Consider the following 16,135-nt stretch of genomic DNA (forward strand, 5'->3'; position numbering starts at 1 on the left):
TTGCTGTGCTGGTTTTGGTATGGAGTGTGGGCAGTGTGTCATGCATGGTGAATGAGCCTAGGTATGGCTTTGGTTAGTTTTTATGGTACTTTGTATGGTGTCTTACCAAGCTTACTAAACGTTACATGGTGAAGCTAACAAGTGTGAGGGACGCTGTCCACATCTGTAAATCTAACTAATTATTATTATTAGTTACAAAAATGAGAAGATAGATTTCTTTTTTATGCTAAGCAAAACTACTCTACATAAGAGCAGAACGTAACAATCCGATACTTTGAACTATTCCTTTAAGACCTGAACTGAATATTTTATTAGCTGAAAATGCCTTCTGTTTTTTTTAAATGTTTACTTTCACGGAGAAAAGCAGAGTGAATCCCTGACAGACTTTACCAATGGTGTTGCTGCTTCAAAGCTTCTTTCCTAGCCCCATAAGAGCACTCGAGGAAATACTGACTCCCCAGAACGCTGCTAAACTAATCCCCACCTCAGCTCAGGCTATGTTTTCTGCCATCAGTGGGTGTTAGTGTTAAGATCTATTTGATCTAATAGCCAGGAGATGTTATTTGTAGTTCATAGAAATCTTTGGAATCTTCAGTGAATTGTCTTCATACAACAGTGGCCTACTTTAAGTATTAGGAAAAAGAAGCAGAGAAACTGTCTGACTTTCAGCTAAACATGGACATGCTCACTGAATGCATGATGTTTTTAATTCCTTACACTCTTTCCTCCCTAGGTAGCCAGTATACAACTGGCACCAGAACATCTCTGTCTGCTTACAGTATGTTTCTTGTTTATTCTACTGGCCTAGCATAATGCTTCCTGCCAGACCTGGGGCCAAATTCAAAGCTGAAGCATTCAGCACAGTAGCCTACAGCTTCACTCTCAGACCCATGCTGCTATGCCACCATCACCATACACTGCTCTGTAACTCATGCATCTACAAATACAGTACAGTCAGATTATGATAATGATCGTCAGTATTAAAGTAATGCATGATCTGCCTCTTCATGAGCACACACACAAATAAGTCTGAAATGAGTCTGAGAGTTCTTTATCATCCAGAGCCTGGATGGAACTGCAGCCAATGGTGATGCTGACCCCTGCTGTATAGTAGTGGAACAGCAGTAGTGCTTTTTCATTATGGTGCAGTTAACACAAGGTCATAAAGACTAATGTCATAATATGCATCTGTTTGATCTGAGAAGTATTAGTAGTCGCTACAGTAGATTGTAGCATTAGCAGGAATAGCCTATAACTAAAAGATAAATGGTAAGTATGCTAACATCATCAGACAGCTGCTGAGCTTGCTGGACAGGTAGCCTAACATAGATCAAAGTTCATTATTATTTTGGTGAGGCCTATAGTCATCACCACAGTACATTTTCTCACCATCATTAAGACCTTGAAAAGCATCGAAAAGCTCCAGAAAAAGCCAGTCTGTGTACTTTGACAAATATTGGAATAAGCACTGGAGTTGCATTCATATGAATCAGTGATCACCTGACCAAAAAGCCATATGCTCCAAAATCATAGGGTGTTACTTGAGATGTGTGATTTCACCTCCACTCTTCCCTCTGCTCTCTCCAGGTGATGACACGATGACAGGCGATGGAGGGGAGTATCTGAGGGCAGAGGACCTCAGGGAGCTGGGAGATGACTCCCTGCCAGGACAGTACCTGGATGGAATGAACTACCTCCGTTTCAGCCTGGAGGGTGGACGCACTGACAGGTATGTGACAACTCACTGCAGAGCATGTGTTTTTTTCTGGGTTAGAAAAAAGTTAAAAATAACTGTTTTAGATGAATCTGTTTATCACCCTGTTTAAATACTGGCATGTCTATTATGAATCAGTGCACTGATAGCATAACCTTTCCTGATAAACCAAACCACTAACTACCTGTGTTTTTTTGTGTGTGTGTGCGCATGTGTGTGTTTTGTAACCTCTCCTCTTCATACTTCATCGTTGGTCCCCCTTGTCATGCCTCCCTAGTCGAATGCAAAGGTATGTGCTGACTCTAGCCAGATATTTGGGCTTTTAAATCCTCAGCACTGCTCAAAGTACAGCTCTTTCTGTGACGCTGTTCGTTGGTTTTTGTGTTAGCATAGCTTAAAAATTAACAATACCCAGCCTTAAACCCAATGTGAGTCCACTCATTTAATTACATCTGTTGTCCCCATAAGTGACATTTATTCAATTTATGATCCAGCTTATGTCAAACAGCTGCTTTTTTCAATTGCTGAATATTAAGGAGATGATTAGATAATTTTAAAGCCTCCTTATTAATTAGTTTAAGCCTGCTGAGACGTCACGTTTCACTGCTGTTGGTTTTTCTTTTGTGCTCCAGTTCAGACAGGTCCTTCACCCCCACCCACCACAGCTACTACTCTCCTAAACATGAGGGCATGATGGATGAGATGCTCACCAGTCACCAGGTACAAAATGAAGGCATGTTGATAAAGGGGGTCATCTTTACATGAGCTGTGTAAACATTCATTTCTAATAAGATCTTATTTGATTCCAGATTTCATCACTTGCCAGGGAGCATGATAGGGATTCCTACCGGCTGAGCTGGGGCACTGAGCACCTGGACAATGTGGCATTATCCTCCAGCCCCATCCATTCTGGGTAGGTGCAGTCACATTCAAATCAGTTTTCCACCTAGATTAAGAACATATATTTTTTTGCACTATTAATGTACAATTTTAAATATTTTTGTGTTTTCTATGACATATTTTGTAATATTCTTCCAAACTGCCTCTTTTTCTTGCTCTGCTTTTCCTCTGCTGGGTTTCTTTGAACTACTTCTGGTTCTGACTTTGATCGCCTTGTGTCTGATGTGATTGTTGTTTTTAGCCATTCCTCTCCGTGCCACGATCATGGAGACCACAGCAGGTGACCCTCTGCACCTTGGTTAAATCATTGTGCTGCTCATCTTCATCATTCTCTTCCTCCCCTCACAGTGTGCTCTCCTAGTGGAGAGGTGTATGTGGCACTGTCCTCAACAGACATCGCCTCATGAGCTTATCTCTGTTCTTGGCTTTGCATTTAAATCTAAATGTAAAAATATTCTAACATTATAAATAATGAACAGATCATGTGATGTCGCAATTTGAGGAAAACAAACTTGCGGCTACGAGGCGGTGAAAGTTGAGGACACATTTGTTGGTTTCATACAATGTGTTGTGAATTGTGCGTATCCACTAACATACCCACAATCTTATCTTTGAGGAATATTTTTTTCACACTATAGGCATTATTGTAGCATGTACAGGGGGTGTTAATGTGGCAGTCTACTGTCTATTAAAATAAATCACTGAAGGATAGTTTAGCAATGCAGGACAGCAGTCTGTGTCTCCTAACAGTTTTTGGTCTTGTTGCTGAATTCAATAACAAGTGTCTGTGTGTTTTAAAAGTCTGTGTTTAACTAAAGCCAAGGGAAGGTCACATTGGAACTAAGTATCAAACTGTCACCTCATCACAGTCAGTCTGTCCCCTTTTGAGTTGTATCCATGTGCACATATGCCATTTTTTGCATGGGGAGTGAGGTCAACAGTGCACAGTTAAAGTGCTCCTGTCCAGTCAATGTTGAGAAAACAGACACCAACACATGCTTTGAAAAAAAGTATGTTTTAAGTTCTTTTAATGCAGTTATTAAAAGAGGTCATTGGTGTCTGTGTTCTCATCACTTAGCGGGCCCTGTAAGGTTTGTCATTAATTTGTGCAAATGTCTCCTGTTCCACTTCAGCTTCCTGGTCAGCTTCATGGTGGATGCCAGGGGCGGAGCAATGCGTGGTTGCCGGCACAACGGGCTCCGCATAATCATCCCGCCCAGAAAGTGCAGCGCGCCAACAAGGATAACGTGCCGGCTGGTGAAGAGGCACCGCCTGGCCACCATGCCCCCAATGGTTGAGGGTGAGGGCCTGGCCAGCAGGATCATCGAGGTTGGGCCCTCTGGAGCTCAGTTCCTCGGGTAAGGCTACAGGAATGAATAAATAATAATGATTTCAGTAGGTTTTTTTCTACTTTTAAAATTTTTTGGGGGGATATTTCATGACAATAACATCTGTAAAGATTACTTTAAAATATATCTAGCCTATTGACACTGATTAGTGTCCTTTTTAACAAGATGCTTAAAACGTGCTGCCCCTTTTCTTTCAGATTAATTTCCCCCCAGCCTCTGCCTTACTAAAACTGTTTCTGCTGTATCTAGCCTTGCTTTCTCCCAGTGCCAGGGCTCTGCCGGTCTTTGCTCTTCAGCATGTCCTGTTTTCTTTCATAACAGCTGCAGTCTAACTCTTTTTATCCCTAACCCTTCAAGAAAGAGCTTTCTTTAATAACTCCAACTGCACCATGATTGGTTTGATATGTGGCCTCTGGTAGACAATGTGTGTTTTCCATGACCAAAACAATTGTAATATATTGGCCCTATTTTTATGCTTATTTTTATAGTCTGAGGATTTAACCAGTGCCACGCTGCCATAACATGTTTACATCTTATAAAAATACACATACATATATATGTTTAAGATTATTGAAATACATTGTTATGGAATATATTTATATTTAAATAATTCCATCAATAAGTACACAAAAACTATATAACAAAAAACATTCCTATGTTAAAGCAAGTGTTAGCAACACCAATCTCATTTCCTGTTTCCTTTGACATAAAATCAGCTGGGAAGAAAGAAAATTATAATATAATTATATTTAATCTTTTCAAAATTCATCATAATTTGTGGGTATATAATGCATTTTGTATGTATTGATTCATACTTTTTAAAAATGTATGTAATTTGACAGTTTTGGCCTCCATAACAGAACCACTAAAAGTCTGCACAGAGTCTGTATCTTACGCCCAAACAAACCCATGTGTGTGCTCTTTCTTCCTCACTGCTGCGTACGGACTCTTGGGTTGATCCCACAGTAAACTTCACCTCCCCAGTGCCCCTCCACCTCTTAATGAGGGAGAGAGTTTGGTTAGCAGAATCCTCCAGCTTGGCCCGCCGGGGACAAAATTCCTTGGGTAGGGTTGATAAAAATCTACGGTTTTGCATATAAAACAATCCATGGATGCCGGTCTCACTAGTTGCCTTCACAATCTATTTCATTTCATATTTACATTTTTTCGATATATTAATGTGTGGTCATGCTTGCACTAGTATCCTATAACCCTCTTTATTTGTACCCACGCCATTTAGACATTGGTCAGTTTCGTATGGTCTTACTGCTTTGCTTTTCCCTTTCTGTGTTTTCATGTGTTGTGTGACATTTAAATGGTTGTGTGGCCTGTGAAATAGGGACTTCTGTAAAGTCTTGCAGTAAACCACATTAGACGTTTGCTATATTTTTTTTCCACCGATGGACGCAATTGTACTATGTACACTCTAGATATTTTTCCTGTTCTGTCAGGCCATATAACCCTCTAAATATCACATTAAAAAGGCAGTTTTGCTTTCATAGTTGTGTCTGTCAAGTGTTGAATTGTACTTGCAGCATGCTTGTAGTTACGTGTTATTGCTAGTTTGACACCATGACTTTCAGGTAAGTACTTAAAGTGACATTTTAAAAAATTTGCTTTGAGGGTAAGACAAAAATGTACAGTGTAAAACAACCTTTCAATTCACAACCCAAGATTGCTTTCCACTAGTGCTCAAATCCTCACTATGTAGCTCATAGCTCACTATGTTTGTTTTTCTTAATGTAGTTTGTGCTCAAAATGAAAAGTTGGTCACAGAACTGTACAAATCTGGAACATACACTATAGAAAGCAACGCTACATGCTACTAGTTAATTATGCTGGTTTGCAGAATTGCATTTTTAGTTGTTGCCATCTACACCGCCATCATTGCAGCTTTAAGACATTGGTGTCATAGCAACAAATTAGGAGACCTCTGTGTTTTGTGTCAATCCAAGTTGTTACAATGTACTAATACGACACTAGTACAAAATGTACTAGTCACACTGAATACACCATTCTAGTAAGTACAAATAGTATCAGTATAAAAAGGTCTAACTCTTGATTAGATGTGAGTTGATTGGATGTGGTGATATGTTGTTGATAGAAATCCATCAACATTACAGGCCATCTCTGGCAGTCATTCATCTTTTTATGAGCTGAGATTACAGCTCATAAATAACTATAAATAACTACTTTGTAGGACTGAAATTCCAAAGGCACACATTGATCGGTTGTTATCTTTTATGCACTGATTAATTCACTTCCTGCTCTCTGCACGTCCAGTCCTGTGATTGTGGAGATCCCTCACTTTGCTGCCCTCCGGGGGAAGGAGCGGGAGCTGGTCATACTCAGGAGTGAGACAGGAGAGAGCTGGAAGGAGCATCACTGTGAGCACACCCAGGAGGAACTCAATCAGATCCTCAATGGCATGGATGAAGGTCAGTCTCTTACTCGCACCATGTGTTTAGCTTAAAAACATGCTCTGATTAACTGCCCTAACACAGGCCTGTCCATATCTTCCTCCTCCAGAGTTGGACCCACCTGAGGAGCTGGAGAGAAAACGCATTTGTCGTATCATCACAAGAGACTTCCCACAGTACTTTGCAGTGGTGTCGCGCATCAAGCAAGACAGTAATCTGATTGGTCCTGAAGGAGGCATCCTAAGCAGCACTGTGGTGCCACAAGTACAGGCAGTTTTTCCTGAGGGGGCCCTCACCAAGAGAATCAGAGTGGGACTGCAGGTACAATAACCTGGAGGACAGTTGGTATTGTTTATAAGATGACATATAGTCAGACAACCATGGTACAAACTTTATGTCAGAACATAAGGAGTTTTTACTCACCCGCTCTAACAGGCCCAGCCAGTGAATGTAGACGTAGTGAGGAAGATCTTGGGGAACAAGGCAACCTTCAGCCCCATTGTCACCCTGGAGCCCCGCAGGAGAAAGTTTCACAAGCCCATCACCATGACCATCCCTGTCCCCAAGACCAACTCTGACCCAATCCTCAATGGCTTTGGAGGAGACACACCCACCTTACGACTGCTCTGTAGTATCACTGGTTAGAGAGCACACACTAATCTCATAAAAAAATGACATTTGCTGACAGCTTAAAATTCAAATTGTGTCTGTGTGCAGGTGGAACAACACCAGCCCAATGGGAGGATATAACAGGAACCACTCCGCTAACATTTATCAATGACTGCGTCTCATTTACCACCAATGTGTCTGCCAGGTAAACAAATTGTTGAGGCACATTTAGGGTGTACCTGTTACTGATTTAAAGTGTGTTTGAAGACCATCACACTAAACCTCCTCACTACTACTTCTTTTTTTTATAGGTTCTGGCTCATAGACTGTCGACAAGTGCAGGAATCTGTCAACTTCTCCACTCAGGTTTACCGAGAAATCATCTGTGTCCCTTACATGGCCAAGTTTGTCATCTTTGCCAAGACCCACGACCCCATTGAGGCCCGCCTGCGCTGCTTCTGTATGACGGATGACAAGATCGATAAGACACTGGAACAGCAGGAGAACTTCATGGAGGTGGCTCGCAGCCGAGATGTAGAGGTGAGAAAGGATAATCATACATGATGAGGGTCCCTGATCCTGGTGGGACTAGATAGGGATCATGGTAGCTAAGAAAAAGTAAGAAAGAGTTTTACTTAAAGCACGATCTTACTATCAAAGTAATTTTTGGTGCTTAACCCAACCAAAAAAAACAATCCTACATGAATCGCTGTAAAAGACAGCGATCTGCCATAAGACAACTACCTCCTTCCTCCAAGTGTAGGTGTGGAGTTGGGTTAATACCATCACCCCCTGCTCTTTCTTTATTTTTTTAAATACTTTGAGAAGCAGCAGTATATCTAATAGTAGTGTATTTTTAACCAAATTAACTTTCAAGTCTGTGTTTATTTTTAAGTGTCACAGCTAGCTTTAATTAGCAGTTGGGAATGGAAATTCTTGGGTTTGATTTAGAGTTAGAGTTTTGCTGCTATTCTTGTACTCACCTGCCTGTTACTTTTCTCAGGTCCTGGAAGGCAAGCCTATCTATGCAGACTGCTTTGGTAACCTTGTTCCCCTCACCAAAAGTGGCCAGCATCATCTCTTCAGCTTTTTTGCCTTTAAGGAGAACAGACTAGCACTCTTCATCAAAGTGAGCAGCATTCTCTAAGTGTGTTTTATTCATACTGTAAGTGCTGCTGAGTAACACTGAACTGTTTGGCTTTTGCAGATCCGAGACAACACTCAGGAGCCGTGTGGCCGCCTGTCGTTTATGAAAGAACCCAGGAACTATCGGTCACTCACTCAGAATGCCATATGCAATCTAAACATCACCCTCCCATCATACTGCAAGGTGAGGACACTGCACTGAGTGTCTCCAAAGCAGGAGAGGTGTACATATTGACACTAAAATAGGGTCACTCAGAAACACAAGTTGACACACTAATCCAGTGCTGTGGTTGCTCTGTAATATCTCTGTAATACATACTATTCTTCTACTTATCAATTTTACACTATTATGTTATCTCATCATTAGCTTAACAACTCATATTTTATTCTAATAATGTTGGACATCTTAGGTAGCAAATTGTGTTGCCGCTACAGGCAGCAGTCTTTATGGTGCCAGTTAACGTGAAACCTAACTTCAAGGCTGCACTAGGCAACATTGTAGACTGCTGGTCTGTCAGGTCACAAGAATTCGAAATATAATGTTCATGTCTGTTTTATGATGTTATGTCAAAAGAGACAACAAAGATGTTTTTTCTTCCAAATCTTTGCCTAGTGCAACTTTAGAGTACACTGTTCTCTCCCTATAATCACACTGACTGGTTGTCTTTGTTGCTATGGTAACCATACATTGCCTCCTGTCCTTTTTCTTCCTATAATGTTACTGTTGTTTCTATCTGTACATCTTTCTGCTTCTCGGTGCTTCTTGCTCTCATAAGGAGTCCGATTCAGACCAAGAGGAAGAGGTAAAAGCAGCCACCGCTTCCCCACTCCCCTTCCTTCCCATTGGCTTTTCCCATTTATCCTGTCTGACTGTTAGGTCTTAATAACCAACATTTTCATAAGTTTAATATAATTATCAGTAGATATGTGGGGTTTGTCCGTGACTTAGTTACATTTTGTTGTGTTGTATGTGCTTTGTGTAGCGGTTGTAATGTTAGTAGTGGTATCAGAATAGTCAAACAAAATAAATTGTGATGCATTGTCCACATTTTGTTTTTCAGACCAGCAGAACGCTCGAGAAATGTAAGACAAGTTTCATTTTCTTTACAACTTATACTCTAGATTAATAACGCATGTCTTTACTAATTGAAATTTTAACTGATTAGCAGTGATGTGTGAAGTAGTCTAACAGTGTGCAGAGGAATAACCAGACACATCCAGCTTTATAGATATAGATTCATTGCAGCCATTTGCATCTCATCAAAGCCCTTTAAGCTTCACATATATTTGTCTTGTCATACAAACACCTTTACCTGCAACTCCCAATGTCAATGTTATTTTCTTCCTGAGGCTTAACTTCACTTTTTACTTCTTTTCTTTCTGATTTCACACCTATGTTACTGTCATAAATTTAACTTTTTCACCTTCACAATTTGAGGTTGGCCATACGGAGAAAGAGTTAAACGCAGCCATCTACATATGTACACAGCAATTAAAGTCATTCATTATGTGGTGATGTTTATGTGATGGCCTCCATACCTGTGCTGGCAGCAGCACTAACACCATTTTGGTTGTGCTCACACCCTGTGTTGAGATGACTAGAGTAACACAACTTGGGTGTGTTTATCCAGCTGAGGTGGGATAGTGCAATTTGGCTTCATGTGTTTGCGCTTTACCAGGCTACCACAGTCAGAAATGTGTTGTGGTCGAGTGCACAGATATAAACTCATATGAAATTTCCAATAATGAAAGCGTCCCACTGTGGCCTATCAGTTTGTGCCATGCTCTTTCAGGGTCGTGCGGGCGTCTCTGCTCACCCAATTTTCAGTGCGTAGCTGCTCACCCTCATGTGCGCTTGCACTCCACGTTCCTGAAACTGCATTATAGTTTTGTACCAAGTGCCCTCTTTAGTGTTATAGTAAAGCAAAATGTAGTAAACCTCCTCACCCCTTCTAAATCCCCCTTCCCCTGCCTTGTTCATGTAGTAATGGGAACATTCAATGTACTGTACATGCATGGACAATATATTATTTATTTTAAAATCCATGTATGTTTCTTTTTTTAAGAACAAAATAATAATATTACTCAAGTTCTAGTGTAATAGATATATAGGATCAATTGATGCATTAAAGGATCAAAAACTCACCACATTACTGAATGGAAACAAGCAGATCAAGTAGCTTTTGATCATGGCTAAATATTAACCTTAAAATCCAGCTTTAACCAGAACTATGAACTTTCTGATCAATCCATTTACTCTTCAACAAGACCTTTCCATCAGCTCTTCCCTTTGCTTTGCATGGAAATAACTTGCCTTACATAAATGTGTGTGTGTTTGTTGTATGTATGATTAAATGTCATGTCTTGTTAATATGAACAAACTTCAGCGTTTGTTTGTTTGTTTTTAACACAGCAACATTTGCTTGTTTTTTGTTCACTTGTCTGTTGTGTTGTTTCTGTTGTCATTTTGTCCAATTCTTAGTTAGAACATGAAACAAAGAGGATTGCTAGTATGTATTGTTTTCTCTTAGACTGTTCATCCTCTCTAGACAAATCATCAGTTTTCACTGGCTTTCTTCAAATGATACATTAGCATTCAGTTGTTTTCATCCCATTTGCCATCATATTGACGTTTGTCACACATCTGAGTAATCTTGAGATGCTCTTTGTTTGTTTGTTTTGTTTTTTTGTTTTTCCTTTTCCAATATAATTGTTGGTTTTTGGTTACTTGGTTTCATTCATAGTTGGTATTTTAGTTTTTCTCTGTACTTTGTGTTGTGAGTGTGAGTGTGACTGTATAAGCAAGTTATTTCCTGCTCACATCCTTTTCCATTGATATTATTTAGTCTTTGCATTACCGCTTTTCCCAGAGACACATGAAAGTATAAGCCCAATTCCTCTGATACCCTGATGTAAAACCCAATGTGAATTTATTGTCCTATGATCCCTGCAGTGTGCTCCAATCTTGTCCTGACCACATTCTCCAATTGTCTGTCTCCTTTCATTTGAATTTTTAATTTTCTTTACTCCTTACGTGTTCTTCTTCCATATGGAAGATGAAGAGACGGAGACATCAGTCCTGAAATCAGAGCTGATTCGAGAACCAGATCTCCTATCCGACGTGTCAGAGATGAAACAAGATTTGATCAAAATGACTGCCATCTTGACTGCAGACTCAACAGAGAAATCTCCTTCTTTAGGAGGGTGTGGTCTAGAGAAAGGGACTGAGGAAGTTTCTGGAGAACCATTAGAAATAATGGAGAAGGACTTAGAGAAAGTAAAAGAGGACCTAGAAAAAGTCAGTAAGATACTGAGAAGTGGAACATATGAGGACGAAGCTGCAGCGGAGGCAGCAAAAGCAGCTAGAATGGCTGAGGAGTGGGTTCTCCTTTTAGACTCTGAGATAGAAGAGGCCAAAAAGATGGCAGCAATAGAAATTCAAGAGCCTGTTTTACGTGAAAGTAGAGCTAACAGAGGGGCTCCCAGACCTAAAGCCATAAAGGACAGTGGTGACCTTAAAGAATACCTCCTGGATGCACCCATAAGCTCCAAAGTAAAACCTAAAAAAGAGACAGGTGTCCAAGAAAGATTTACTGATGTTGTACTACGCAAAAGTACAAAACCAACAACCCCATCCAAAGTGCATGACAAAACCACAGTTGGTGATGTTAAAAAACCAGTGAGAAAGAAGGGGAAAGACCAGGAGCCATCAGAAGAATCAAAAGCGGCGGTGGCTTCTCTAAGTGTGCCTACAGCCCCTGGCCCAGTGTCACCAGTATCTCCAGTGATTGAGGAAACGCCCATTGGTTCAATAAAGGACAAAGTCAAAGCATTGCAAGAAAAAGTAGAGGCGGAGCAAAAGCACAAAAAGAGCACTGGAAGCAAGGTTTCACATTTGCCTGTTATGAGCAAATCTTCTCCAAAAGCCAAAGAAAGCCCTAAAGCAAAACAGGGCCCCCCTAAAACCCCTAAAGCCGAATCCGAAAAACTTGAGGAGACCATGTCAGTTAAGGAGCTGATGCAAGCATTCCAAACAGGACAGGACCCCTCAAAGAAAAAGTCAGGGTTATTTGAGCATAAACCATCTTCTACATCAAGACCAGTGAAAACTACAAAATCCGAAACCATCGAGTCAAAATCCATGACCAAAGCAATAACCTCATGTGTCTCTCAAGAGCGAGAGGTATCACTGGATTCCAAACCTCACAAGAAAGACACAACTCCACAAGAGCAAGACAAAGAGAAAAAATCCAAGTCAGTTGCTGCTCCCCGTTCAGAGCTAACTGATACCGTAGACTTTGGAAATGGTGGCCTTGATGATAGCTCTGACAGCTTAAAACATGAGGGTGTGGCAGACTCATTAAGTGCCAGTTCTGGAGATGGAACCCCTCATCTGAGCTCTGAAGACAGTTACAAACATGAGGGTCTTGCCACTCCAGGTACAAGCCCTGAAAGTCTGTCTCTTTCTCCCAAAAGTGGACAACAGTCCTCTACAACATCGGCACCTGCCGCCACAGCAGTCATGAAAGAAAGTAAAGACACAGAGAAGTCTGGAGACTCTGGTGTAGGGACCACTGGTGACCAACTGTCTACAGAAATGAGCCTACCTGTCTCTTCAAGCGAGGCTGCAGATGATCACACCACAAGTGAGTCCATATCTGTTAAGAGGAGTGAGTCTAAGCCATCTAAACCTCAAAAGCTTACAAAGAGAGTTTCAGAGACTGTAGAAACTTTTCTTAGCGATGATGAGAGCCCTGATCATCAGCTAGCATTGCCTTTAGTTGGTTCTCCAGCCTCTAGATCCTCTTCTCAGTGCCATGGAAGCTTAGATCTGCCTTTAAGACAAGACTCAGATGCTCTCAGTCCATTAGCTGATGACTCCTTGACAATAAGCCACAGAGACTCTCTAGAGGGTAGTCCTCTCATGGAAGAGAATTCCTCCCTTAAGTCCCCAGACTCTATTGAACCCAGCCCAACTAAGGAATCACCCCCTCATGACTCCTTAGAGAGCAGTCCTGTAGAGCAAAAAAGCCACCCATGCTTTCCATCAATACTAGGTCCACCTAGTAAATCCTCTAGCCACCCAGAGCCTTCCAAAGCTGCAGAGTTACTCCAAGATGCTTTGCGTGGTAGGCTGCTTCGAGACCATGAGGCTAGTGGCGATGATGACAGTTGTGAGCAGACATCTCAGATGACAAGTTCCGGTAAGAGTCCCCTTTCCCCTGAAACTCCTAGTTCTGAAGAGGTAAGTTATGAGGTAACCCCCAAACCCCCTGACCATGCATTCCTCTCTATTCCATCCAAACCGTCTGTCATCCCAGAAGACCCTGAAGAAGAGGATGCATCAGACAGCTTTGAAACTAAGAGAAAAATCACTCCAGAGGAGGAGATGTTTAAGATGGCAGCCAAAATAAAAACATTTGATGAAATGGAACAAGACGTGAAGAGCAAAAAGAAGTCTAGGAAAGATGTGTGTCCCACAGATGCCAAAATAGGAGATAACAGCTATAAAACATTAGAACCCACAAGTGAGAAGCTTTCACAGAGTGAATGCGGGCTCAGTAGACCCTCAGAGGATTCAAAGTTGCCTCTTTTTGTTGATCCCCATATTAAAGTACAACCTCCCTCTCCTTTTTCAGCAGGTTTGCATGATGGACCCCACAACAAAGAGGTCAAGAGCACAACATCTTCCAGTGTCACTTCAGAGGGACCTCACTCTGTCTCAGAACAGCATCATTCAAAATCCAAACTGAAAATTTGGCAGGAAGACAGAGTCTCACCATCCACACAAACTGACAAAAACAGTGTTGTCACAAAGGAATCAGCATCAAGCTCTGAAAACAGGACTGATGAGCAAAAGGAGGAGAACCTAAAGAAGACAAGGCTACCTAAAGAGGATGATAAGGATGGCCAAGAGTTAGGTTTTAGCAAGGTACAGACTGGTATGTTAAAGACAGGTAGCAATGTCACAGATGAAATGAAAGGAGATCACACAGGGCATACAGGAGCGACCTCTGCCACAGGTCAAACTAAGGAACTGTTCAAACCAGAGGTTTGTATCTATGATGACACAGAGGAGGATGATGAGGGACTGGACTTTCCCAGAACTGAATCAAAAGGTGTCACTGCAAGGGTGGACACTGACTCATGGTCTGCCATGCGTGAAGATGATGCAACTTTTGCAGCTCGTGTAAAAGAGGAAGAGCAGAAGATACTGAATCTGGTTGTTGATCGGCAGTCTCTGCAAGCAACTCCAGACACCACACCTGGTAGAACACCAACAGAAGACAGCACTCCTACCAGTGAGCCCAACCCTTTTCTTTTCCAAGAAGGGAAGCTCTTTGAGATGACCCGAAGTGGTGCTATTGACATGACTAAAAGAAGCTATGAGGAAGAGGGGGGTGGCTTTGCTTTTTTCCAGATAGGTGATCAACCGTTAGAAGAGCCTGCCGTAGAAGAGGTTAGACAAGAAAGTAGGAGGTCAGCGGCAGAACCTGAAGTTGGCCTCAATCTAACACTAGAGGTTAAGAATGAGGAAGATGAGAAATCAAAAGAAACAACTGATTCTCAGCTTCAGTTCCCACCTGAAGGGGATCCTGCAGGTTCTAAAGCTGATGCCTCTAAATCTAAAATCCCTAAAATGGGTATTTCAGCTTCAGCCAAACCGACAAAGAAAGATCAAACATCCTCTGACCTTCAAGAAACTATAACAAACAAAAGTGAGAAAGAGGTATCCCTAGATTTAGACACAAGTTCCCCTGATCAAATGATAACAGATGTACAGACAGCAGAAACTACTGTCACTAGATCAGTTTACTCTGAGCAGGGGCAAGAGTCCTCTGATTCCTCTCCAGAGGAGGCACAGTCAGTAATAGAGGCCTCCAAAACCACAGGCAAGTCCAAACAAAGTGCTTCCAGTAGTGTTAAAAAGACTCCAGTCAAAGCACCAGCTAAGTCTACCCCTCAAGGTCGGGGTAAATCTACAATTCCTTCTCCGTCACATACAAGTTCCTCCTCAACCACTCTTAAAAAAGAGCCCTCCTTCACTTCTGAATCTAAATCTAGAATTCCTATCAAGGCTAGCACTGTCAAGCCAGATTCTACAGTCAAACGCACTGAACCTACCCAAGACAAAAAGCTAAAGGTCCCTGCAAAAAAGGAAACAAGGAGAAAATCTGAGACAGATGCGGGTCCCTCTGTCGATGTCAAAACCAAGACATCATCTTCCAAAGCCAAGAGCTTCTGTGAGGGGGAGTCTACCAGGTCATCTGTTAAAAAAGAACAGGGTCGTCCCTTGAGTGCTGAGTCAGCAAAATCTAAAAGCTTCCAGTCCAGATTGCCAGTCCGGGGCAAAAGCGGTCAGTCATCTCATTCAACAACACCCACTAAAGAGAAAAGTGAGCCACGCAAAGAATCCATTGAGTTCTTTGAAGAAATAAGTGATGAAGCAGCAAAACTGGTGGCAAGGTTGAAACAGGCAGAGACAGAGAAAGAGCAAGAGGCCGCCATCTCAGATGATGAGAGCAGTCTCATTGATCCATCAGTCATAGAAAGAGAATGTTTCCAAGAGATGCAGTTTCCTCCTTCTGGAGCCGTCTTTCCCATTAGACCACTGTGGGACGACCCTGTTGAGACACAGATGCAGCGAATCCCAGATGAAAAAGTCCAAAGTCAAGGTATCCCCCCAGTTTAAGGGGCTATTCTCTATCTCTTGTGCCTCATTAGTACTACTAGCTGTAAAGGTGCTGCCTCTCTGTCTCTTGTAGTTATGTCCCGTTGTAGTTGAAAAACCCTTGTTGCCATGTCACTTGAGCTGTGTTTGTGTCTGTAATGGTGTCTCTCTTTCCTTCTGTGTGTGAATCTCAAGATTGACTTAAAGGCTTTATGGAACCTGTGAAAACAACTTAGTGACTAAAGCTTATAAGTATGTAAATAATGATGTGTACAGTCAACAATTTTCTAAGGATTTATCTCTTCTGGTGTTATTATAAATTACA

At 41.6% G+C, this 16,135-nt stretch overlaps 1 protein-coding gene across 21 annotated transcripts in view; it reads left to right on the forward strand.

Annotated features, from left to right (window-relative positions):
* The window catches only part of LOC114450699 (ankyrin-2-like), a 124,009-nt gene that overhangs the window by 89,486 nt on the left and 18,388 nt on the right, over positions 1 to 16,135 (forward strand). For 10 of the 21 annotated variants that reach the window (XM_028429009.1, XM_028429008.1, XM_028428988.1 and 7 more), the window contains 16 exons: positions 1,588 to 1,729; positions 1,992 to 2,003; positions 2,347 to 2,434; positions 2,524 to 2,627; positions 2,856 to 2,894; positions 3,748 to 3,972; positions 6,247 to 6,401; positions 6,493 to 6,704; positions 6,819 to 7,023; positions 7,101 to 7,197; positions 7,304 to 7,532; positions 7,996 to 8,121; positions 8,200 to 8,322; positions 8,915 to 8,941; positions 9,200 to 9,221; positions 11,195 to 15,814. In XM_028429009.1, the coding sequence (XP_028284810.1) occupies positions 1,588 to 1,729; positions 1,992 to 2,003; positions 2,347 to 2,434; positions 2,524 to 2,627; positions 2,856 to 2,894; positions 3,748 to 3,972; positions 6,247 to 6,401; positions 6,493 to 6,704; positions 6,819 to 7,023; positions 7,101 to 7,197; positions 7,304 to 7,532; positions 7,996 to 8,121; positions 8,200 to 8,322; positions 8,915 to 8,941; positions 9,200 to 9,221; positions 11,195 to 15,814 (6,426 nt within the window). The remainder of the gene's footprint in view (positions 1 to 1,587; positions 1,730 to 1,991; positions 2,004 to 2,346; positions 2,435 to 2,523; positions 2,628 to 2,855; positions 2,895 to 3,747; positions 3,973 to 6,246; positions 6,402 to 6,492; positions 6,705 to 6,818; positions 7,024 to 7,100; positions 7,198 to 7,303; positions 7,533 to 7,995; positions 8,122 to 8,199; positions 8,323 to 8,914; positions 8,942 to 9,199; positions 9,222 to 11,194; positions 15,815 to 16,135) is intronic. The other 11 variants (XM_028428991.1, XM_028428996.1, XM_028429004.1 and 8 more) reach the window with 8 other exon arrangements.

Source organism: Parambassis ranga, chromosome 18 (assembly GCF_900634625.1).
Source record: "Parambassis ranga chromosome 18, fParRan2.1, whole genome shotgun sequence".
Classification (NCBI taxonomy): Eukaryota; Metazoa; Chordata; class Actinopteri; family Ambassidae; genus Parambassis; species Parambassis ranga.